Source organism: Orycteropus afer, unplaced genomic scaffold (genome assembly GCF_000298275.1).
Source record: "Orycteropus afer afer isolate SDZICR_OR568_19922 unplaced genomic scaffold, OryAfe1.0 scaffold00171, whole genome shotgun sequence".
In the NCBI taxonomy this organism is placed as follows: Eukaryota; Metazoa; Chordata; class Mammalia; order Tubulidentata; family Orycteropodidae; genus Orycteropus; species Orycteropus afer.
This window is the reverse complement of record NW_006921758.1, coordinates 4,172,855-4,199,483: the sequence shown is the minus strand read 5'-3', so window position 1 is coordinate 4,199,483 and position 26,629 is coordinate 4,172,855. Positions and strand designations below refer to the sequence as shown.

At 37.0% G+C, this 26,629-nt stretch overlaps 1 protein-coding gene across 1 annotated transcript in view; it reads right to left on the bottom strand.

Moving 5' to 3' along the window:
• The window catches only part of ABCC9 (ATP binding cassette subfamily C member 9), a 169,307-nt gene that overhangs the window by 80,006 nt on the left and 62,672 nt on the right, over positions 1-26,629 (bottom strand). Inside the window, exons 11-16 of the mRNA XM_007946781.1 lie at positions 23,259-23,299; positions 22,248-22,390; positions 14,434-14,542; positions 8,713-8,820; positions 5,406-5,478; positions 3,475-3,580 (exon numbers count right to left, since the gene is read on the bottom strand). Coding sequence (XP_007944972.1) covers positions 3,475-3,580; positions 5,406-5,478; positions 8,713-8,820; positions 14,434-14,542; positions 22,248-22,390; positions 23,259-23,299 — 580 coding nt within the window. The remainder of the gene's footprint in view (positions 1-3,474; positions 3,581-5,405; positions 5,479-8,712; positions 8,821-14,433; positions 14,543-22,247; positions 22,391-23,258; positions 23,300-26,629) is intronic.

Sequence of the window (26,629 nt, the reverse complement as noted above, 5' to 3'; positions counted from 1 at the left end):
TCACTGCCATTGAGTTGGATCCAACACACAGCAACCCCTACTTGGGTTTCAGAGGTGGTATCACTATGGAAGTAGATTGTCCAGTAGATTGGTGGGTTTGAACCACCAGCCTTCTTGTTAGCAGTCGAGTGCCTTAGGCACTATGCCAACCATCCTGTTGTTGTTGTTATGTGCCATCCAGTCAAACCTGACTCAAAGCAACCCCTCCTTGGGTTTCCCAGGTACTATCACTATGGAAGTAGATCGCCCAACCTTCCTTCCGAGGAGTGGCTGGTGGTGGATTTGAACCATCAGCATTCTGGTTAGCAGTCAAGTGCCATAGGCACTACGCCAACCAACCTAGTGGGAATGAAATTGCATTTCATTGCTGTTTTGATTTGTAATTCTCTTATGGCTAATACTGCTGATCATCTTCTCTTGTGTTTGCTGGCCATTTGAGTGCCTTTTTTGGTGAAATGTCTATTCAAGTCTTTTGTCCATTTTTTCATTGGGTTCTTTGTCTTTTTGCTGTTAAACTATTGAAATTTTATATATATTTTGGTTATTAAATTATTGTCAGATATATGGTTTCAGAAGATATTCTCCTACTCAGTAACTTATCTTTTCACTTTTATGATAAAGTCTTTTGATGAACAGAAGTTTTTAATTTTGATGAGAACTCATTTATTTATTTTGTCTTTTGTTATTTGTGCTTTCATTATTATGTTAGATAATTCATTGTTGAAATCAGGAAAAGGGTGCATTAAGACTGTATTCTTTCATCATATTTATTCAATCTGTATGCTGAGCAAATAATCCGAGAAGCTGGACTATACGAAGAAGAATATGGCATCAGGTTTGGAGGAAGACTCATTAACAACCTGCTATATGCAGGTGACACAACCTTGCTTGCTGAAAGTGAAGATGACTTGAAGCACTTACTGATGAAGATGAAGATCAAAGACTACAGCCTTCAGTATGGATTACAACTCAACATAAAAGAAAAAAAAATCCACCCAACTGGACCAACAGGCAATATTACAATAAATGGAGAAAAAGATTGAAGTTGTCAGGGATTTCATTTTACTTGGATCCACCATCAAAACCCATGGAAGCACCAGTCAAGAAATTAGATGTTGTATTGCATGGAGCAAATCTGCTGCAAAAGACTTCTTTAAAGGGTTAAAGAGCAAAGATATCACTCTGAAGACTAAGGTGCCTCTGACTCAAGCCATAGTATTTCTAACAGCTCATACGCATGTGAGAGCTGGGCAATGAATAAGGAAGATCAAAGAAGAATTGATGTATTTGAATTGTGGTGTTGGCAAAGAATACTGAAAATATCATGGAATTCCAGAAGAATGAACAAATCTGTCTTGGAAGAAACACAGGCAAAATTCTCCTTGGCAGTGAGAAAGGTCAAATTTCATCTCATGTACTTTGGTCATTTGTCAGAAGGAGCCAGTCCCTGGAGAAGGGTATCAGGCTTGGTAAAGTAGAGGGTCAGCAAAAAAGGAGAAGACCCTCAACTAGATGGACTGATGTAGTGGCTGAAACAATGGGTTCAAGCATGGCAAGGATTGTGAGGATGGTGCAGGACTGGGCATTGTTTTGTTCTGTTGTATACAGAGTCACTCTGAGTCAGGGTCAACTCAACAGCATCTAACAAGTATAGCATTGTTGAAAGCTAGACCTGACAGCATTACCCTTGCCTTTTCTTCTAAGAATTTTATGGTTTGCACATTTAGGTCCTGAATCCATTTTTAATTTGTTTTTGTGTGGTATGAGGTGAGGATCCTGTTTCATTTCTCTGCATGTGGAAATTCAATTTTCCCAGCACTTTTTAAGGAAGACATTCTTCTCTCCACATCAAATAGACATACCATTGTTGTCAAAAATCAGTTGACCACTGACATACGCATTCATTTCTGACTCTCAGTTCTATTCCAATGGTCTATGTGTCTATTGTTATATCAGAACCAGGATTTTGATTACTGTAGCTGTACAGTATGCTTTACAATCAGGAAGTGTGAGTCCTCCTACTTTGTTCTTCTCTTTAAGCATTGTTTTAGCTATTTAGGACCTCTACCCTTTCCATATAAAGTTGAGGATTGATTTTTTCTATTTCTGTAAAGAAGGCTGTTAGAATTTTGATAGGGCTTGTGTTCAAATGATAGATTGTTTTGGGTAGTATTGACATCTTAACAATATTATGTCTTCTAAGCCATGACATGAAACATCTTTGTTGTTGTTGTTGTTGTTATGTGCCGTCGAGTCCTTAATTTCTTTCATCAGTTTTTTTTTTTTTTTTTTTTATCTTTTTCATTGTATAAGTCCTTCATGTGCCTGATTAGATTTATTCCTAGGTATTTTAGTCTTTTAGATGTTATTATAAATGGAATTGCTTCCCTCATTTTCCTTTCACATTTCTCATTGCTGGTGTATAGAAACTCAACTGATTTTTGTTTGTTGACCTTGTACTCTACAACTTTTCTAAATTCCTCTATTAGCTCTAGAAGTTTGCTTGTGGGCTGTTTGGGATATTCTATATATAGGATCACATCATCTGTAAATAGAGGTAATTTTATTCTTTTCCAGTCTAGATATCTTTTATTTCTTTTTCTTGTGTTATTGCTCTGGGTAGGGCTTCTGATACAATAATGAATAAAAGGAGTGCAAGCAAGCACTCTTTTCTTGTTCCTGATTTGAAGGGAAAAACTCTCAGTTTTTCTCCATTAAGTAATGTTGGCTGCTGGCTTTTCATATATGTCTTGAATCATAGTGAGGAATTTCCCTTCTATTCTAATCTTCCTTCATCAAGAAAGAGTGTTGAATTTTATCAAATGCTTTCCCTGCATCTATAGAGATGACTGTGGTTCTCTTCCTTTGTTCTAAAGAAAGAGTGTTGAATTTTATCAAATGCTTTCCCTGCATCTATAGAGATGACTGTGGTTCTCTTCCTTTGTTCTACAGATGTAGTGTATTACATTGATTGATTTTCTAATGTTGAGCCATCCCTGCTTTCATAGAATAAAAAAGCTCACTTGGTCATAGGGTACAAGTCTTTTAATGTGTTGTTGGATTCTGTTCACTAGTATTTTGTTAAGGGTTTTTACATCTACATTCATAAGAGATACTGACCTGTAGTTTTACATTTATTTAGTAGAATAAATACTGTAGTTTTATTTTTTGTGTTGTCTTTTATTTTCAAAATTTGTCTTTATTTTTTAAATCTGTCTTTACAATTCTAACCACTTTTTTTGTCAGCAACATACTAGTTTATACTATTATAAATGTCTACAGTAATTGTTTGCAAGTTTAAAATTTATGACATTTAAGGTTTCCACTAATTAAAAAAACTAAAAAGTTGTGTTTATTTCCGAGGGATCCTCAAATTTGTAACATGGGAATCTATTGTTCTATTATTTCTCCTTGGAGAATCAGCAGATATATTAAAAAAAAAAAGGGGGTGGGGACAATTAAAAACACACATACTTGCTCCAGTGAACTTTTCCTTCCAGCGTCTGCATCTCACCGAGAATGGCAAGGAGAAGGGAAGACTTTCCACATCCCACTTGGCCCACAATCATGGTTAACTGACCTGGAGAAATGCAACAAAGGCCAGCAGCAGGACGAGATGGAATTATCAGTAAAATAAAATCAAAACACATTTAGAAAATGTTAAGGTTTACAATCAATGGACAGTTTTGGTCTCCAGAAATAAGGCATTCTTAGCAGCTCCTTTTCCCTTGTTTATAAGTCTTTTGTTGTTGTTGTTGTTATGTGCCGTCGAGTCAGCCCCGACTCATAGCGACCCCTCCTTGGGTTTCCGAGGCAGTATCACTACGGAAGTAGGATTGCCCAACCTTCCTTCCGAGGAGTGGCTGGTGGGTTTGAATCGCCAGCCTTCTGGTTAGCAGTCAAGTGCTTTAGCCACTATGCTACCAGAGCTCCTATAAGTCTTTTAGAAAAATGAAAATATACAGATCTTGATTCATTATTTTTCATACTGAGAATAGCTGAGATACGTAAAGAGGGCAGTTAAATAATTGCCTAGCCCATCTAAATTAGCTTTACCTTTGTTATTCAATTCATTCAGGACAAAAGGCAATTTTGACTAAAACATATAACTGAGATTTCCGTGATTTTGCTTCAGGTACTAAGATGCTGTCTTCAGTTTCTCACTTTGATACACATTTTTATTCAATTATGCAGGCATTTTAAATGAAAATCATTGGATATTAGAGCCTTAAATATCTTGAAAACTTCATGTTTCTTCATCATTAACAGAGTATTTTTTCATGTGTTCTTTAATTTTTTTATCAAATAAAATGGGAAATCAACTACCCTATTGTTTACATGGCATCAATCAGTAAATAGTAAACCAACAGTATATAACTTTTTAAAAGGTATGCACTCTGTAAACAAACTCATGCCTAATAATTTCCAAGCATTATGACAGTGAATGGACTCAAACATACCAATGATCATGAGGGTGGCACAAGACCTGGCAAGGTTCTGTTCTGTCATACATAATGTCACCATGAGTTGGCACTGACCTAACAATAACAACATCACCATCACACTGATTCAGTGGCTCATCAGCTCTATGGAACAAATGTTATGTTAGCTGTCATCAAGTCAGCTCCCTACTGCATGGCAACCCTGTGTACAATGAAATGAAACACTGTCCAGTCCTGTGCCATCCCCATGCTTGCTTGCAGTCAGTTCCTTGTTATCTCAAGTTATGAAAACTTGATCGTTTTCATTGGCTGATTTTTGACAGCAGATCACCAAGCCTTTCTTCCTAGTCAGGCTCAGTCTGGCAGCTGCCTGAAGCTTATTTAGCATCATAGCAACACACAAGCCTTCGCTGACAGATGAGTGGTGGCTGTGGATAAGTGAGTACCTATAAATAATTTTTATGCCATTAAAAAAATTTTCATTTTTTTTTAGGCTCAATTAACTTGGAAGGAGTCCTGATGAGGCAGTGGTTAAAGCATGTAGCTGCTAACTGAAAGGGTAGCAGTTCAAACTCACCAGTTGTTCTGTGGGAGAAATATGTGGCAGTCTGCTTCCATAAAACTACAGCCTTGGAAACCCTATCAGGCAGTTCTACTCTGTACTTTTGGGTAGCTATGAGTCAGAAGGGAGCTCTGGTGGCGTAGTGCCTAAGACACTTGACTGTTAACCAAAAGGCTGGCTGTTCAAACCCACCAGCCATCCCTTGGAAGGAAGATGGGGCACTCTACTTCCTTAGTGAGACTGTCTTGGAAATCCAAGGAGGGGTCACTCGACAACAGTGAGTTTGGTTTGGTTTGGATTAAGTCAGAACCAACTCGATGACAACAGGTTTTTTAGTTATCTTGAAAAAACCATGGTTATGATCATTAATAATTACAAAAATGAGTAATAAATATTCTTACCTGTTGGAATTCGAATATCTATATTGGATAATGTAGCTAATCCACTTCCCCATGAAAAGTATCCATTTGTGACCTAGAGAATAAGAATAAAGAAAATAAAACATAAAATTATGTATAAATGTGATATTAAAGAATAATAACCCCAACAAAATTTAATTTGAAAACACTGAAAGACTTTCAACACACAATGATCAAATTCCAGTTGAGAGTTGTAAGTATTTAGTGCAATAAATGAAAAACAATAAAGACTGGGGAAGGGCTTTTGAGTTACTGATAGTATGTAAAGAAATGCTAAAATTTTACAGCAATTTCCTCTGAAAATTTAGCATTGTTAGAGCATTCATTTGTGAGCATTTTAAAAAAATCAATCATGCCAAATATTTTCCATTGTAACCCCTACATTGATTATTTTCTCACTACTAGGTAATTCTGGGAGTCCTTCTGATGATACAAAGTAAAGGATAGAAATAAGTGCAAATTATTCCAACAAAATGACTTGGTTAGCATACGAGAACATTTTGTAATTAATGAGTTTGAAGAGCTATGTGAATTTCTCTCTTTTCACTAGACTTAGAAGAAATAGTAAAGAGAAAATTAGAGCACAAAAATGAAGCAACACTGCTTTGTGGTATAAACCTAAGAATCAGCAAAAATCACAAGACTCCATACTCATTCAAAGTAATCTATTTGTTTTATCAACCTTCTTGTGGACTCAATAGTTTTAACAATTATAAATGGAAAATAAAAAGAAGTATGACAGAATCCAGATTACCTCACATGTATGTGAAGGTTGTACAATGAATAAGGAAAATGGAAGAATTGATGCCTTTGAATTATGATGCTGGAGAAGAATTGAATATACCACGGACTGCCAGATGAATGAATGAATCTGTCCTGGAAAAAAGTACAGCTAGAATGCTACGTAGAAGTTAGGATGGTGAGATTTCATCTCATATACTTTGTTATCAGGAGGGACCAGTTCCTAAAGAAGGACATAGTGCATGGATAAGTAGAGGATCAGCAAAAAAGGAATACTGTTAGTGAGATGGATTGACACAGTGGCTACAAAAATAGGCTCAAGCATAGTAAGGACTGTGAGGATAGCACAGGGCCAGGCAGTGTTTCACTCTGTTGTGCACAGGGTCACTCTGAGTCGTAACTGACTCAACAGCACCTAACAACAACAGGACAGAACCCAAAAGCAAGGGAGGAACGGCTGAGACAGATAAGTGAAGGGAGGGTGGCTGAAAATTCAAGAAGAAACTAAAGATATACCTTGATCATAAATTAATATTTTATTTCAAAACCATACATAATGAAATTTCTGAGAATATTCTTGTTTAGGAATTTTGTAGCATAGATTGGTGATTTCTAAATTATGATAAAATATAGCCTTAGAAAGTTCTTAATAAAATTAATAACTTAAGATAGTGAAAAACTGTGCTTGAAAAGGCTGGATTGTGTTTTTCCACGTAGGTTTTCTCTAACTTATAAAATATATGGCACAGCACAGATATGCATGAAATTCATCATGGAAGGAGGGTGGTGGAAGAGCAGAATAATTTATTGCTTTACATGTATTTCCTGAACACCCACTCTGCATGAGGCAATGTGTTAGGAACAGTGTAGGCTACAAAGAAGGTAAGATACACTCTCCCTGCTCTATAGAAGACTGCTGACAGTTACGTCAACAAACCGTGGACAGAAATAAGTACAACACAAGACTGCATGGGCTAAGTAACAAGCAGAGGAGATCGGCAGGTATTAAGTGCAGAAGCAATTTAGAAAAGATGTCATTTATGTTGGGATAAGTTAAAAAAAAAAAGTAACTTCTTGGAAGAGAACTTTTAGCTGGCTTTAAAAATATATTGAATTTCAACGAAGGCATTTCTGCATAAAGAAGTAGAGTAAGAAAAGGCATACGATCAGAAAACTGTTGTGGGAAATGATGAATAGAGCTGGCTAGAGCAGTATAAGAAATTGTGGCTAAATGATTCTTAATAAAATTATATAGCCTGAGAAGCTGTCTTTTCTGAAAAAGTAGGCAAGGAACCAAGAAGAGGTACAAATCTACAGAAGCCTTGGGACAGGGCTGAAAAAGAATTGAGAGAACTCCCTCAGGGCAACCTCTGTTCTCAATGAATTGGGAACTAAGGTTATCTGAGGAAGGAAGTGGCTAAGGGAGAGATAGAAGGAGCTGGGAAGAGTGGTGACAGTTGAATAGCTACTGTAGGTTATGGAAAATAATGCTGATGAGATACGTGCAACAGGATCACCAAGAACTATTGAGGGTCAGCTGAGGCTGGAGATAATACATCTATGGCTGTGCCAACCTCTACCACTGTGTCATTTTCTCCACAGCACTTAACAGCCTGGTTAGGATATGGAGACGGTACCAGGTTGGATTGCTATGGAAAGGTACTACTGAACTGGGAGAAAAGGAAGGGGTTAAAGTTACTGGAAGTTTCAATAAAACAGTGAGTATGAGCACCTGAGAAAGCTGGGGGGATAGGATTATACTCTCCGTAACTGACTGGCATTTTAAAACACTGTGGCAGGCATTAAGCAGAGAGATTTAACTGTGACTCTCGATTTTACTATTGACCCCACAGAGCTTTCTCTCTAACCGGGCTGGGCAGTGCCTGGACTAATTTTCTAGAAGGGCTCATTTTCAAGACTCTGGTGGCTCCTATGTCAGAGGCCTTTGTCTGCTGTGGGTGTCTTTTCCCTGCACAGCACAGACCCTTCCTTCTCTGGGTCTTATTTCAACCATCAATCCTCAGCCTGTGTTCCTAAGCTTGTGTAACCAATTCTGCCAAAGCACACATGCATGGGAAGTATACAAAAGATGAGACTGAAACTAGATCAAAGGCAGTATTGAGAAGTAAGGTGAATGCATGCAACCCTGGTCTAAGCCTTTCCTGGCTGAAAATAATTATTATCTAATTTATTTCCTTAAAAACTGTATTTGTAATATTGGTGTCCTCTATAAATCAATTTACTTGTAGATAAACATAACAGTTTATGTTTGAACTTGGACTTGGACTTAAAGCTTCCAGAGGAAATACATTGGATACTAGCTTCTAGATTCAGAAGAAATACTTTCTCTAGCTATCAAAATGCTGAAGCAAAACCCTGCTGGGAAGTGCAGAAGAACTGAGAATTAAAAGCTTATCAGAATACTTTTCACAATGTTAATTAGGATTAAGGATCATTATAGGGAGGTTTCAAGACACAATTTAGGACATTTGCAGACCTTCACTGCAAAATAGTGACACAAATGTAAGGATTCATGAAATAAAATAACCTTTATTGCAATATCCTCTGTCTCTACAGGACGGAGACGTCGTGTTGATTGCTCATAGCTATCCAGGTGATATCGTCCAGGCTGCTTCCTGTTTATAGTTTTCGGCTGCTGCATTCCAAGTGGAAAAGAACACAACTTGAAGCTTGTGTGAAAAAGAGAGCAGTTTTCATGAACATTAACTCACATTGCTACCTAGCACTTGAATTCCAAGAAAAGAAACATGTAAAGTTTGTGTAATATTTTAATTATTTCAATGGTTTCTCAAAACTGAATAATGAAAAATCTTAAGCAACAATTTATCCCAATTTACAGGCCTCTTAATAAAAGTGAAAATATGAAATGTGATACCCACAAGTAACAGAAGTTAAAGGACTAAGCTCTAAAATAGCCTTTGCATATTATTTCTCCAGTGATAATTAATTAATTAGATAATTAAAATAATTGCGAATCCTATAGAAAGTCATCAGATTAATGTAGGTCAAAATAGAATCTACTTGTGAGGCTGTTGGGCTTGTAAATATCCTATATTTATCCAGTATATTACTCATCATCCTCTGTGTGGTGGTGAATTTTGTGTGTCAAGTTGGCTGGGCCTGGTGGAGTAGCTGGGCAGCTGGTGGTAGTTATTCCCCATGATGAGACTGGTAATCAACTCCATGGTGGGATCTACCACAAGTAGCTGAGTAGCTGCCTTAGGAAATGTGGTCTGCTTTCTGTATATAAGCAGAAGCCTAGGGGAATGGTCTCTAGCTTATGGCACACTTGAACCCTGCGTGTAGCCGTGTCATTGTTCGGCAGCCTGCCATGCTCTGCCGACCTTGGGACTTATAATGGACTTAAAATTAATGGCTTGCTGCATGGTTTGGTAACATCGGGACTGTGCCTTTTTACTTGGCAACCTTGGGTCTGTCAGCCTCAGCAGCCAGCAGCTGTCTGAGTGAAGAAACACCTCTGGCTCCAATGAGGTGAGAGCAGGAGGCAGAGCTGAATCCCAAGGTTGAGGGGCTTTCACCCAGGCCTTAGAGCCTGGCACTTTGAACTTGCACTTAAAGCCTCCAAACTGTAAGAGAATAAACTGTTTGTTAAAGCATCCCGTTTGTGGTGTATTCTTGTCAGAACGACACTAGGTAACCAGAACTCTCTGGATCATGGATTTTGAATCTGATACCGTCACATACATCAGACTGAGCTACACATGAGGGGTGAGAAAAAGTATATAGTTCTAGGATTTTTTTTTTTTTTTCCCAAAGATGTATATTGTTTTATAAGGAGATCAGTAAGTATTAAAGAATAATCTAGTCTACTTCAAATGTAATAGAGCTGTTCCTAGTCAAAGGACTAAAACATCCATTATAAAGAGGATGCCAGCTGAATCTTTGATGGCCTTCACATACTTCAAGTGAACTTAAATTAGGTTATAACTATACATTTGTCCATTCGCTCATTTTTATTTTAATTTCACATAGATACAGACAAGTGGCTAAAGAAACGCTAGATAATTCACCTCTGTAAACCTCTAACTTGAAAATATTTATAAACTCAAAATTTGTCCAGGAACCCAGTAAGCAAGCAATGCAACACACATAATTATCTGTCTCAGTTAAACACCTCAAAGAGATTATAGCAAAGGATTCCAGAACTCTGAAACTTTTTTTTCCTCTTGGAATTTCAGGTTTGGCCCTTTGAAAAATCCATTGAACTCTACATTTGGAATTAGGAATGGGCTCAAATAATCAGTAATTTACATCTGAACAAGATATTGCTTTCTAGTTTAATTATTTGGTGTCTCAACAGGACATCAAATTATCAAATAATACAGTGCTGGATTACATGCAAAAAAGCCACCAAGAAGACAGAAAGTAAAGCACTAGCAATGGTTATGCCATATAGGAAATACTTAATGTGTTTTAACTAAACAAAAAATTTATAAAATTGTATTTTATTTTTGTTTTTGTTCGCACCCCTATTCATAGTCCTTGCAATAGATTCTGGAAGTTCACTGCATGAGATGTTGTAGAAAACCACTATTATTTAAGCTAAGGATGTTTTCCACACAAAACAGGTCTAGACCTACACATAAAATTCACTGTCTTCTAGAGTCCTTAATTCTATAGTAGAATTGCCCCAGAGGTCCAAAAAGAATGATTTCATACTCTTCACAAAACTAAGGAGAGGGTGGGAGAAGGAAATGTGTTGACAGAGATTTGAGTTGGAGCTCCACAGATGTAATTTGAAGAGACTTTGGCTCTAGAATGTCACTAATTCTCCATGGAGATTCCACAGCCAAAACCACTTAACTCTAAGCTTTTACAGAATACATAGCGTCTTAAGCACTCTCAAGAAGGGGTTTCCATTAGTGTTATTTTAAAGCACAGGTTTTTTTTTTTTTTTTTTTCATTCCATTTTACAAAGTTTGTCGTTCTGCGGTTTGGCCCATCAGCAGTGATGAACGACCCTGAAAGACATCAGAAGCCCAGTCTGGTTTCAATAACCCTGGAGATATTGGATGCTTTTGAAGGGGATTCTTTTTTCCTTCCAAAAACTTTTTCTCAGTTCAATTTTTCTTCTATCTCTCATCTAATACCAAACTCTAAAACTCTAAAAACTTCCCTAACTTCATGAACATGACCTCCTATGTCCCATTACCTGAGGTCATTTCACTCTGCCCATCTCCATACCTCTGAAAGGTGATCTAACAAGTTCTTGGTAGTAGCAGATCAACCAAAGCATGACAAGGCTGGTTCTAATAAAAAATTTGACTTTGTTGCTGCCTAAAAATGTAGGCATTGTTTAATGTATTCTTTTTGTATGTACCTAACGACACACTAGCAAACAAACATTTTGAGCATTCTTAGTTGTTGTTGTTGTCGAGCATTCTTACTCCAGTGGATATAAACATGGGCAGTAGCTTCTTTTCAGGAGCTCTGGTAGCATAGTGACTAAGGCACTTGACTGCTAACCAGAAGGCTGGTGGTTCAAACCCACCAGCCACTCCTTGGAAGGAAGATGGGGCAATCTACTTCCGTAGTGATACTGCCTCAGAAACAAAAGGAGGGGTCGCTATGAGTCATATCCAACTCGACGACACATAACAACAACAGTAGTTTCTTTTCAGACAAAACCACACATGCTCAATAAAATACTTTAGCAGAAAGTAAAAAAGAACTCCATAAAGGCAAAAGAGAACAGTAAGTCTAATATTATAGTCAAAGACTTAGCTTCACTATTCTTAGAAATTTTAAACATGATATGAATAAAAATTTAATATAGATGGACTCCCTGGTAAAGACTTTCAGAATCCCAATCTATTCTAGACAGGAGACTGCATGAGCAATTTCATTTGGTCACAAAAGGGTAAATACATTCATATTTTCCAAAACACTACCATGAATAACTAACATTGACTTATAACATGACTCATTTTAGAATAACATCTTTCTACTTTACTGTTATGAAATATACATATTAAAGAATTGGAATTTTTTAGACATACCTTTCAAGAAAGTAGCATAATCTAGTCCCATGGATTTAAATATGACCTAAAGGCTAGACTCCTAGATTTGTATATCCAGTCCTGATCTTACTCTTCTTAGATGTCAAATAAGTACGTCAAAATTATCATGTGCAAAATATACCTCCTGATTCCACCTCAACATGAACCTGTTAATTTCTCAGTTTCCTTATTGCAGTTAATGGGTCATCATGTACTCAGAGGTGAAGTCCATAACCTGGGATCATCCTTGAGTCCTGTTTCTCCCTCATCCCCAACATCTAGTCTATCAGCAAGTAGTCTTTATTAGCTCGATGTCAAAAACATATACTGAATTTGATCACTTCTCACTATGTCAACTGCAACTACAACAAAACTCTACTCCTAACTAAAATCATTTCTTGCCTATATTACTATAATGATCTCTTCATAGATGTTTCTACTCTTGCCTCCCATAGACTTTTTCTACCTAATAGCCAAAGTGATCTTTCAAAAATACAAACAGAATAATAAATTCCCTACTAAAAAACCCTCCAATGGTTCTTAATGCATATAAGTAATATCTAAACTCTTCCCATGGTCTTCAAGACTCTTGATCATTGTTTTTACTTTGCCTCATCCCCCTTTCCTTCATCAGGCTCCAACCATAATGTCTCTCTCTCCCTTGAACACTCTAAATTAATTCTTACCTCAGGGCCCTTGCACATGCAAGTTCTTCCACCTCAAACACTCTTTTCATTCAGGTCTCACCTCAAATGTCAAAGAGAGAACTTCCAGGAACTGACCACACTGAGTACACCAAAAACCAAACCAAATCCACTGCCACTGAGTTGATTCCAACTCACAGTGACCCCTACTGGGTTTCCAAGGCTATAAAATCTTTATGGAAGTAGACTGCCTCATCTTCCTCCCACAGAGCAGGTAATGGGTTTGAACTACTGCCCTTCTGGTTAGCAGCCATATGTCTTACCCACTATGCCACCAGAGGTCCTTACTAGTCACTCTTTAATACTCCATTTTATTTTCTTCACTAACTAAAATTACTTCATTTATTTACTTGTTTAACATCTGGCTCCTGCCTCTAGAGAGCAAGCTCTATTAGAGGAAGGACTGTTTACTTTGTTCATAGCTATACCCTTAAGTCTTGGCAAAGACTTGTACCCTTCAGTACAAATCTACAAGCCTGGAAGCACAGAAAAACACATAGTAAATGGTTTATTGATATTATATACACAATAAAATAATATTGACTATATCTCTGGACTTCCATGTAACTACTGATTAAATATTTGTGACATGAATGAATGATTTAGCCTAAGAGTTAGAAGCTTAGATTTTAGTTCAAGCTCTGTTATTTAGAAATCCTATCATTTCATTCAAGTCAAACAACGTGCAAACTCAATATATTCATCTGGAAAATAAAAATATTAGACAATGTAACATATTAAGTGGATATAATGTATAGTATTTTAAGTGGGCATATGCATTAAGAAGTACTTTTTAAAATAAAAAAGTGCAACACAGCTGAAAGATACAAGCATTCATGGAGGGGTAGTCAGCTTATTTTGTATTAATTTTTATAAAGCTTGGATTAAATAACCTCTTAATTTCCTGTTCTGTTGAACAAGTGCTGTTCCTCTTGGATAATTCTTTCATGATTTATGAAAACAAGCCTTACACATCTGCTTATTGATTTTAAACTTATGAGGTTTGTTGTAGAAGCAGGTGGCAATTTTTCTTCACGTAAGTTAAAAAAAAAAAAAAAATGAAGCGTTGAGTTTATTCTAACTTCACCCATATTAAACCATGCATTCTGTTGAGGTGGTCCCCTGTTCACAGCTTCTAAAATAAAAAATGAAACCACTGTCTTTGAGTCAATTCCAACTCATAGCAACCCTATACCAAACTCATTGCTGTCCAGTCGATTCTAACTCACAGCAACCCCCTTTGCGTTTCTGAGGTGGTAAATCTTTACGGAAGTAGATTGCCCAGTCTTCTGTGGAGTGGCTGATGGGTTTGAACTGCCAACCTTCTGGTTAGCAGTCAAACGCCTTAGGCACTATGCCATCTGAGCTGCCCTATTAGGTCTGCTGAAATAGGGTACCACATCCTTCTCCCACGAGCAGCTGGTGGGTTCTAATCACCACTCTTTCAGTTAGAAGCCAAATGCTTAACCACTGCATCACTAAGTCTCCTCATTCACAGCTTACATAAAAAGAAAAAGGACTTACAACTCCCGTGTGTTTCTTACAAGATTCAAAAGGAAGAGAACTTTCACCAGTTCGCCAGCTGTCATCACCAATCTCATCACTCAAGAGAAACTCATTCAGCTTTTGAACACTGCAATAGGAAAAATAACAAAAACAGGGTAAGGGTTAAAAATAAAGCCACCACCAACAAAGCCATATAATTCAAATAATTCTACCTGACTAAACTTAGATCCTTCCCACCTCCACTCCCACTTACCATGTGAGCCTGTGAGAGTCATTTCTCAAGCCCAACTGAGAATTCAGCTAAGGTGGCCAAGCATCTAAATTGCCCAAGAGGGGTCCCTAGGACACAGGACTTTCAAGGCTAAAAGCAGAAATATTCCAAGAAAACTGGGATGAGTTAGTCATCCTAAATTCTGCTGCATTTCTTCTTCAATCTTTCAGCAATTATATTCCTTTTAGAAGACAGTGGAATTATAGAGGAACTTGGAATAGGATTGCTAGAAATAATAATACCAATGAGGGAAGAGCTCTTATTACTCTAATTTTACAAATGTGGGGAAGAAAGGCACAGAGAAGTTAAGTAATCTGCCTAAAACCATTTAGCATATAAATCTCAGATAGAGCTGGAATTACAATCCAGCCATTTGATCCCAGAGTCCATTCCTCTATACTGCTTAAATACTATATATTACACAATTTTCTCAAGTTGGCAAGGAGAAAGTCCTCCAGAGTTTTCGTACTCAAAGGATGCTGCAAGGATCAGTAACATCAACATAACCCGGGAGCTTATTAGAAACAGAGAATTTTAGGTGTTTGATTTACTGAATCAAAATATGCTTTCTTAACAAGATTTCTTGGTGTTTCATAAGCATGTTACTGGTGAAAAACCCTAATCGACAAGAGAGTTTGCAAACATCTCCTTGTAAAACACCAGTTGCCACTGAGTCAATTCCAACCCATGGTGACACTGTGTGTCAGAGTAAAACCACTTCATAGCATTTTCAGTGGCTGATTTTTGGGAAGTGGAGCACCAGAACATTCTTCGGAGGTACCTCTGGGTAGATTCAAACCTCCGACCTTTCAGTTAGCATCCAAGTGTGTAAACCATTTCACCACTCAGGGACTCCAAGGTCTCCTTAGGCTGGGCAAAAACTCCATGGCACACCCACCTCTTCCATTTTAATTCTCTTCAAACAGTATCATGGGGTAAAAACCCAAACCAAATCCACTGCCACTGAGCCAATTCCAATCACAGCAACCCCCATAGAGTTTCCAAGGCTGTAAATCTTTATGGAAGCAGAATGCCTCATCTTTCTCCCACAGAGCAACTAGTGAGTTTGAACCACTGACCTTTTGGTTAGCAGCCCAATGCCTTAACCACAGAACCACCAGAGCTCTTTATCATAGGGTTAGGAGCAAAAAATATGTTATCTATTTAAAAAATAATAACATGATTGGAGAGATCTTCCTATAAACAAAACAATACACTAAAAGAAAATTCTATGAACTTACAAAGGAAATAAATGCTCCTATTAGCAAGATAAGATGAAAGTGGACAAACCAGCTTATGCATGCAGCATTACCTACAGAGTAAGTATTGCCTGTGAGAGGAAATTGCAAAATATACATTAGAAATAAAAGGTTTTTTTCTTTTAATTTCATTTGAGTTTGTAATCAACTTAAGTGCCTCCAGCTAGGCCTGCATAGTTTATTTCTGTGACAGACTAATAAAATGAAGAAAAGTAAATTTAATTTAGTCTGCCGCCATGATCTTTAAGCCCTTTGGCCTTGCATACCGTAGAAACTACTCCCCCTCATCAGAAATATAAAGGTAGATAAAATCCATTAGGACAGTCTGACTATTACTCTCTGAGTCTTAAAGATTTGGAAAACACAAAGCTTAGGAGCAAAGGCTGACCACAGAGACTTGAAAGACACAGTGGTAGAAACACCTTATGAAAATGACATTTCATTCATCTTAAATAGCAATTAATCCTTCAGTTTTATGGATTTTAGCTGTTATTCTCTTCTTATGTTTTGAATAGTTTCAATTTTAAGGAGCACAGCTTTATAAATAAAAAAAAATCATTTTTAGGCAATCTCATACTACGTCTTTGTCCCCAAAGGTAAGTTCAAAGGCCAGGCTCATTTTCTTTTATAACTCTAAATCCAGCAATGCCTGGCACACATTGCTTAATGATTGTTTGCTGAATAAATCAAAGAAGGAATAAACCAATGATTCAGAGATTTAAGCAAAGTCAGTTGATTAAAGTCTCCATTTCACTTTTCTAGTATACACACAAATCTCACTGAAGCTTTTACGACACAACTGAGCACCGTGCTCCAAGAGCATCAAGCAGCAATGACCTCTGAGTGTAATTGGTAGGCGGGGAGCAGCTTTCTCTCCTCTTTATAACATTCTACTTTGGGACTCCAAATACAATGAATATCAATAGATCCCAACATTAATCTTTCTTTGACCTTTTTTCTTTCTTCCTCTTCCCTGGTTCAATCATTCTAGGCTCTCTGTCTGAGGGTGACTGCCTCTGCTGTTAATTTGTCATTGTTTTGTTTCTGCTGATTGCATATCTATCTCTCTCACTAGACCCTGAACTCTGTCAGAGCAAAAGTTTTCATCTCTAGCCCACTGCCTAAAATATTACATAGTAATTCCTCAATTAAATGATTAATGAACAAATATATGGGTAATAGAAAAAGCAGGTCCTATCCAATGAGGTTCTTTAGGAAATCAGAATGAAAACAATTAGGAAAATTCATAATTCCTGACTAAAGGAAATAATTTCCCCCACCCTGCACGTTTCTATTTTTTAAATTCTAAATCTATTCCTGTAACAATTCTCTGCTTAAAATAAATGGTATCTCTTTGTCTTTCAGCCTCCTTAGCATCTTTCACAAGCTGAGCAGGATTTTACTCTCCAGCTTCATCACCTGACACTCTCCATATCAATGTCGATTCTCTGATCATAACCAGCTGCCACTGAGCTGACTTAAACTCATGGTGTTCCATGTATGTCAAACCAGAGTTGTGTAGTGGTTATCACGTTCACCTCACACACGAAAGGTCCCTGATTCGAAACCGGGAGGAAACAGCACTTGTGTTTTGGGAGCTCTGGTAGCGTAGTGCCTAAGGCACTTGACTGCTAACCAGAAGGCTCATGGTTCAAACCCCCCAGCCACTCCTCCGTAGAGATACTGCCTCATAAACCCAAGGAGGGGTTGCTATGAGTTGGGTCCAACTCGACGGCACATAACAACCTGTTGTCACGGTCAATGGGATTTTCAAAGACTGATTTTTTGGAAGTACATTGCCAGCCCTTTCTTCTGAGGCATCTCTGGATGAACTCAAATATCCAGTCTTTTGGCTAGCAACTGAGCACATCAGCCATTTACAGCACCCAGGGACTCTTCTCCAATCTACTCAGCTATTTTTAGAGTCCTCTCACTTACTTACTCATCCCTGCCTCTAGCATAGGTTACTCCCTATTTCAGAATATATATTCTCTCCTTCTTCAACTGGCTAAATCCTACTTACTTTTTACTATTGTATAAAGGAACTTCCTTTAAACCATCACTGACCAGGTTGTTTTCCTTGCCTTCAATAGGTGTCAATGATCTTCACCTCTAGGTTCATGCACACCATGTATATAGCTTTATCACAGCATAACAATATATTGTAATTAGCTGCTCTTCCTGGTCTTTCCAAATAGACTGTGAATTCCCTTATAGACTTTTGCCCTGCCTTTCATCTAGACAATCTCTAAAAAAATAAAAAAACAACCTGTTGCTGTAGAGTCGATTCCAACTCAAGGCAATCCCGTAAATTAGAGTAGAACTGCTCCATAGGGCTGACTTGGCTGCAACCATTATGAAAGCAGATTATCAGACCTCTCTTCCACTGCACCAGGAGTAGGTTCAAACCGCCAACCTCTATGTTAGTAGCCAACAGTAAACCATCTGCACTACCCAGGGACCTCTTGTAACCCTAATCCCTAGTAATGTACCTGAAATGTTAATAAATGTTTGTTGGCACATAGAAGATCTCTCTCTGAGGGATAGAATGGAGATTAGGAAAATGGTGGTGAATTAGTAAATGGGGATTTTTTTTTTTTTAATACCTAAAATATTTATGTAATGAGCTGGGAATTTCTCATGTATCATTTCATTTAATTCTCTCAACCACCATAATCAGGAGCTATAATTGTACTCATCTGACAAATGAAGAAGTTGAGGTATAAGGATACACTAAGTAATGTATCTGAGATCAAACAATGAATCCCACAGCAATGCCAGGATTTGACACCAAGCAATTTGTTATCCTGCCTCCTCCATCTTTATAGTTCAATATTTTATTAATTTCTCATTTGTTTATAATTCACAAAATTTTAAGATTTGAGTTACACGTGTTATTTTTTCACTTCTTGGATTTCACGTCGGGTGTTTAGGCACAGCTTGAGAACCTTGGAGGAATACTACATTGATTGGGAAAAACTGATTTTGTTGTTGGCAGTTACATGTTTTTCTTGTAGGAAATAAGAAATTTTGTAAACCGAAATACAGGGGCCAGGCCAAAGTGTATGCATGATCTACGATAAATATCAGTAACAATTTATTTGATTGAAGGTAAATGCAGTAGGCTAGCCAAGCATACATTCCTTTGGGAGGTACATGAGAAAAAGGATAAAAAGTAGTTTTCCAACAAAGCAAAAAAAAAAAAAGAGAGAGAGAGATTAAAAACAAAGGAATTTAGTTTTTTGCTTTTTCCCCCTTGGCAAACAACATCTTTGGACGTAGATACGATATTATACATCAATTACCAAAAACCTAAACTCAAATTATTTATAAAGGACACTACATATCAACTGGAGATTATCCTTATATTCTCCTCCAAGAAAGCAAAACACATAAATTATTTCCTTACAAATAAAGTGGAAAAGTGAGGCAAGCATTTTAATGTTTGAGATATCAGTAACTCTTCTTCATTTCTTCTTCCTTCTTTGCCAATGCAGATTGGACTATTTTACCCCAAAATATCCAGAAAATTCAATGGTGAGGACCACTGAGGAGGCGAGGAAATAACTTAAATCATAACTGCCTCTTTCTTCCATGCCATTGTGTATACATAGATATGGTCCCATCCATTGAGCACCATGAATAGGACTTTTGCTAACAAGCTAAACACTTTTAAAAGAAAGCATAGAATTTTCCTATAGCAGAAAACTTTATATGGGGTTCAGTTTTCCTATAGCTGAGGTTTAAAATGCACTACTACTACAATGCACATTTGGGAATTTACTCTACCTTATTATAACCCACCACGTTTCTGAATGCATCGAACTTATGACTTCCATAGCCCTGAGGAGGTGGTTTCAAAAAAAGCTGACCATAGCCTCCAATTATAAACAGACTGCTCAACTAGCTGTGGGCCAATTGGCATCAAAGACAAATTATGGATTTCCAGGCACAGAAGAAAATGTCGAGTCCAGTCAACACTGGGAAAATGCTCACTTGGGTTCCCAGAACCAGCCACCAGTGGGAAAAAGGACTGACCTCTTCTGTTGACCAGCCATCTCCGTGGAACCCACAAATCAACCATTGAAACTCATTTCAGAGAAGTAAGTTTTTATAAACAGATTTATATTTGGCCTATGGCTTGCGGTATCTGGAGCTAAGCCCTGAAGACAGACTGGTCTTTATCAAACTGGCAAATGCCACTTCCCTGGGATGTACAGAAGGAAGAATGCTATGCACAAATATACAGGGAATGTTATCCACCCTCAGCTGTACTAGGATTTGCTACAGGCTATGGATTTGGGGGTCATCTATAGATATTTTTGTCCGTTTGTCAAATCAACTCCTAAAGCCCTTGATGTCTGGTCACCCCTGCTTTTACTGGAGTTCTCCTTTATAAGTTATCAACTCCTTTCCATCTCCATTTCTAGCACAAAATCAAGTTTCAATTAAAAGTGCAACCATGTAAGGGACAGCTGTTAAATGGAGAAAGTGAAAATAAGGACCAAAATAGCAGACTCTGGCCATTTATCAATTTTATTGTTTGAAGTAGCTTCTCTTCCAGAGCACTGCCTAATTTGGAAACGGTGCTACAAAAATCAGTCAGTAATCTGTACAAGTGTCTCAGAAGGCAGAACAATAAGAAAAGAAAGTGAGCGAAGGCATATGAGGTCAGAGGGTTTAAGCTTTAAACTCTAACATCTCCAAAACTGGTTTTTAATGACTTATCTTAAAAAATAGGATTGAAACCATCATATGCTACTATTATATCCTACCAGATCTTGGTTTATAATATGATAATTTATATGTATTTTAATGTTATTTGATACTAACATCATTAAGCCAATATATGAATCCCTGGATGGTGCAAATGGTTAATGCGCTCAGTTGATAATCAAAAGGATGGAAGTTCAAGTCCACCCAGAGGCTCCTGGAAAGAAAGGTCTGGCAGTCTACTTCCAAAAAATCAGCCATTGAAAACTATGAAGCATAGTTCTGCTCTGACACATATGGGTCACCATGAGTTTCAATTGACTCGATGGAAACTGTTTTTTTCTAAGCCAATATAAACTACTGTATAAAGCTGGAGATTGAGGGATTTTGAATTTTAAGTACTAGTTTTCTTAGTAATAAATAGACATCAGAAAAAATTATGTCATTTTAAAAGACCTTATAACAGATGTTCTGCATTGCTGTCAATGGCAACACCATGCCTTACATATTTAAGGTCTCATTTTTCCAATTTTCCTTTAGTATAACAACATCCATGGTATTCTTTTCAAAGGGAAGATAAAATATGATATTTAGTGTTTATTAAAAGGCTTATAAGATCCTATAGCAAAAAGCAAAATACTACTTTAAGGCTTCCTTGTTTATAAGAGTATAACACAGTACACACTCTGCTAGATACAGTGTAGTTTTGTATGGTACTTATTTACACACATAAAAATGGTGGGGAATGGTCATTACCATCTCACTTCTCTTTTTCCAAGTTGTGCATGCTGGGAAATTATAAGTCTGAGACAAAGTTGGTTGGCAATATTATAGATGTATATTTTAAAAGAGCAAAATACTAGGTGGTTTTGTAAGCCTTTCCATTTCCAGAGACTATAACCCTGGAATTTTTCACTTTTGCCATATTAAACTAAAATTAAAATAGTAAATATGTGTTGATGTGCATCCTCTGCATCACTGTGGGTGCATGTATAAACTAGCAGAGTTTCAGTGGAAACCATTATGTCCATATTCATAAAAAAAAAGTCTTAAAAATGTGTATACCCTTTCACCATCAATGGAAAGCAACATAGCCATATTCATCAAGGACTTTAAAGTCATGCCCATTATTAGAACTAATATTCTCAATTCCAGAAAGCTATCCCAAGAAACAGAGAAAAGTCAAAGTAAACAAAGCTGTTTCACTCTTTGTTATTTATGTTAGTGAGAAAATGGAAACATTCTAAATGCCCAATAAAAAGAGAATCATTAAATAATAGTACTACTAGTAAGATATCACAAAACCTTTAAACAATGTGTACTATAAAATTTTAATGAGGGAAAAGTGAAAAAATTAATAAGGGAAATAAGGAGCCAAAGCTATATATACTTGATATTTTTATTTTAAAATAATTATTTTTATGTGAAATAAATAAAAGACTAAAAGGTAGCATACCAAAAATTGAACAACTGTTATCTCTATGCAGAGATTTCAACGTTCTTTTTTTCACACTTTTTCAAACTTAATGCCATAAGCATATTATTTCTATAATCAAGCAAAGAGTTCCAGATATTTCATAAGTGTGTACCTTATGATGGCTTTGACCGCAAATCTGACCACTGTGGAGAGCAGGAATAGAGGTGTGACCAGGATATGAAAGAGTGACAGTGACGCAAAGGCCTCTGCAGGTTTTAGATTGTTCCCACTGGCATATGCATGTGTCACAAATGTCTATGCAAAGAAAGGGTTTCTTTAGAGAAAGCTGAAGAAAGTTTCACAAGTGCTTACATTCAACTTTACAAGCTTAATATATTCTGCTATGCCAATGTGTCCATTGCAACTAAGAAAACAATTACTTCATCCAAATTACTCTTTAAGTAAAACAATACTTGCTGTTGGTAGAGTACTTAATGGTTTATGGATCATCCTAGCAGTAAATTCACGAGAAAGGCAGAGTAGGAAACTGACTTCTGTAAAATTAGAGTAGGGGTAATAACTAGGGAAAGAATTCAGAGTTCTTAACAACCAACTAGGCTCTTTCCAAACAATACTAAACTCTAAAAGAAAAAGAGAACGTTCCATTTTGTTAGGGTCTCTATTGGGGATATTTTTTAAAAACTGTCAACACTGGTTTCCAGTGCAGACTTATTTACATTTCTAAAAATAATACCAGCTGCTGAGTTTGTCATTGCTATTTGAAATATAATGTGATCATTTCATCATTTCTGATTGTTGATTTAGCACTACCTTGTTGATAAAAGAAAGGGCTAGTGCTTCTCAACCACTGTTAATTTTGCTCCCCAAGAGGGCATCTGCCAATAGCTGGAGATATTTTAGATTGTCATGACTGGGTGGTGCTACTGGCATCCAGTAGGTACAAGCCAGGGAAGCTGATAAACATTCTAAGGTGCAGGACAGCCCCTGTAACAGGTAAATTATCTGGTCCAAAAGGCCTGTAGTACCGCAGCTGAGAAACTCTGGATTTGAGCAAGAGGCAGAGATGAAGTAATGTAAATAATCACCCCGCACATCCTTGTTCATAAATCATTTATAAATACTGACTTGGTTCCATTTATAAAAGCAAGAAAACATAACTTACAGCAAGAACAGCTGCTATGGGAATTGCTGCATTCATGAAGACTGTGGAAAGAAATCAAGTATATTAGTTTCATTGAACTGTGAAAACAATTTTAGTAATTTTAATTAAGCATCTATTATTATGTTAATTTTCTTAAACACAGGAAGGACAAAGTGAATTAAATAATATTTTGTCTAGAATCCACAAACATTTCCCAGTTGCTGTTTCCTTGACAACGGTTATATGAACATATATTACTCTTAACAAGAAAATGTTTTCTTTATTGGAAAATTTTTCTTATGAACTTATAAAAAAAATAATTGATTATAAGATAATCATGTAATGAAGCAAATTACTAAAAATTATTAGAACTTAGAAAATGAGGGGGGTTTATGTTTACAGCCTATATTCAGTTTGGTCCACTCAACTAACTTAAATAGGTAAATATTCGGTTATTACCAAGATTTTAAAAGAAAAAAAATTGACATCATTTCAAGTTCTCTTTCCAAAAGTGATATTAACTTTTACTTATAGACCTTTTACTTAAAAAAAACAATTTCATATCCTGGACTTCTGCTGCTTTAAATATTTCTCCAAGAATAGATTTCACTAGTCTTTGATGAGAATGGTATGCATAGCTGAAACAAGGAAAGCTCACACTTTAGGCTAACATACTAGCATTTGGGAATCAAAGATAAAATAAAAAGCCCAACTGATGATTTGTAGTTATATTTAAAAACAAAGTCGTAAAACATGAGGACCTGAGGGTTCAAAAGATTAAGTGAATTATTAGTAACTGAACAAGGCAATGGCAGAGTGAGTGCTAGACCCTAGGGTTTTCAAGGCAGTATCTCTACGGAAGTAGATTGCCACGCCTTCCTTCCAAGGAGTGGCTGTTGGGTTTGAACCTCCAGCCTTCTGCTTAGCAGTCAAAATGCCTTAGGCACAATGCCACCAGAGCTCCCAAAGTAGAGGATATCATCCATGATCTGCTTTCCTGAGAACCTCCTCACCACTGTACAAAAAGAATTGGATTGAGCTTTTGTTATGTCCAGATATGAAATACAAATTCTTGTACAGTACTAGGCATCCAAACACCAATCTAAGTTTCATAAAAGCACAATTTTTTGCTCTTCTTTCTCTAGCTATTGTCATTCTAGTTTATAAGTGTACATTCTTCTTTTCCTCTCATCATTAGTTATTATTCATTTTCTATTCTGCATCCTCAAATAATCTTTTGATAAGGAAGAATGAGAACAACTACTGTTATTTAAAAACCATTTCTACAGCCATCTGTACATGAGGTAGAGGAAGCAGGTACTCTTATGATACCATTATAAAGATGTGAATGAGAAATTCAAGGTCACACAGCAGGGACTCAAATCTAGGTAGTCTGGGTCCTCAGTCTGTGCTTACTATCACTTTGCTCTGCTATTACTCTACAATTCACAAGTTTTGAGGACTGATGTTAGTACTTTACATACAACCTCATATTTAATGATTACATCAACTCTGCACAGAAATGAGGAAGCAGTTTAGAAAAGGTAACATGCATGATTCCAAACTAGCAGGTGACAGATTTGGGATTAAAACTCATATCTTTCTGGCACAAAAGTTCCATGTTAGTTCCACTTCTCCATATAAAACTCTAGAGGCTCAGAGCCTAATGCATTTGACTGCTAACTGGAAGGCTGGCAGTTTAGAGCCACCAGCCACTCTGTGGAAGGAAGACTGGGCAATCTGCTTCCATAAAGATTTACCACTTCAGAAACCCAAAGGGGGTCACTATGAGTCAAAATTGACTCGATGGCAGTGAGTTTTTTTAATATATAAAACTCTATCAAAATGAAGAGGAAAAAAATACTGTCTATTTGCCTTTTACCAATGCATAGTGCCTAAGGCACTTGACTGCTAACCAGAAGGCTGGTGGTTCAAACCCACCAGCCACTCCTCGGAAGGAAGGTTAGGCAATCTACTTCCGTAGTGATACTGCCTCAGAGGGGTCGCTATGAGTCGGGGCCAACTCGATGGCACATAACAACAACAACAATGTACTAAAATGATTAACTGCACATGACCACTTGGCACCAGAGACTAGGAAATTAATCACTCCAATTTCTTTCCTCTCAGGTATTATCTCAAGTGACAAGAAGACTGGTCCATAAAAAGGGGAGATGGATCTTCAGTTCCACCAGAATTTGTAGTGTTTAACTTTCCTTTTCAATATTTTCAGCTACTACTAATTGAACACTTTTATGCTCCTGGTGCTTTTCTAAAGACATTACATACTCCATTTTATTTTATCCCACAAAGTACTACTGATATCCCCACAGCTTACTGATGAGGAAACTGAGACTTGACCAACTTACAACCAGGGCTGCATAGCTGACAAGTTGCTGAACCAGGATTTTAATTCAGGTTTGCTTATCCTCTAAGACCAAATAGCAACCATAATGCTATACAGAGTTGACTTTATTCTTCAAAAAATTAAACACTGACATTCCTCTTGAACACTGGTGTGCATACTCATTATGCATATCAGTAGTATGTAAAGGATGTCCAATCCTTGGTTGTTCTATTTTATGTTACATTTTTCCTATTCTCTGAGTATGGCTTGTCTTCTGTCTTCTCATGGTGCCATATAAACACCATTCATAAAATATTTTAATAGTTATTAAGCAGTGGCACATTCATTGCCTCATTCTACCGTGATAAAGGAATTATTATTATTATTATTATACCAATTTTTACATGGCAAACTGAGGTACAGATATAACTGAGCACTAGATGATGTTCCCACTGCTTTATATGAGACAATGCATATGAAGCACTGGCACAGTGCCTGGACTACAGTATGCCCTCAATAAACATTATATCACTATCTACTGTTAAACTTTATTCCAATACTATGTGGCAGATACTACTATTCTCCCATGCTACAGATGAGGACACTGAGAATTAGAAGGTTTAAGCAACCTGACCAAGGCTGTATTGCTATAATGTGGCAGAGTAGAAACAGCCAGCTCTATTTAACTGACATAGCCCAAGCCCTTAACCACCAAAAACACCGAACTTAATAAAAATAATTGGAAATTGTCAGACAGGAATTTTACTCCAGTGACTGAAAAATTCCTTATCAAGGTGCTTAGCTGAATTTACCACGGTTATACATCTTTCCCACCATGACGTCTTTTTGTTCTCCTCTAGCACAGCTTCCTCTGTCCTCTCTCCTCTTACACCTGACTTTCCACATCGAACTCAAGTTTCACTTCTGGAGATAGACAAACTGGGTTAACGTGCAACCACTGCCATTTAGCTGAATGACTTTGGAGAAGTTACCTGAACTCATTTTACCTGAACGTTTACATATCTACAGTGGAATTAATGTTGTT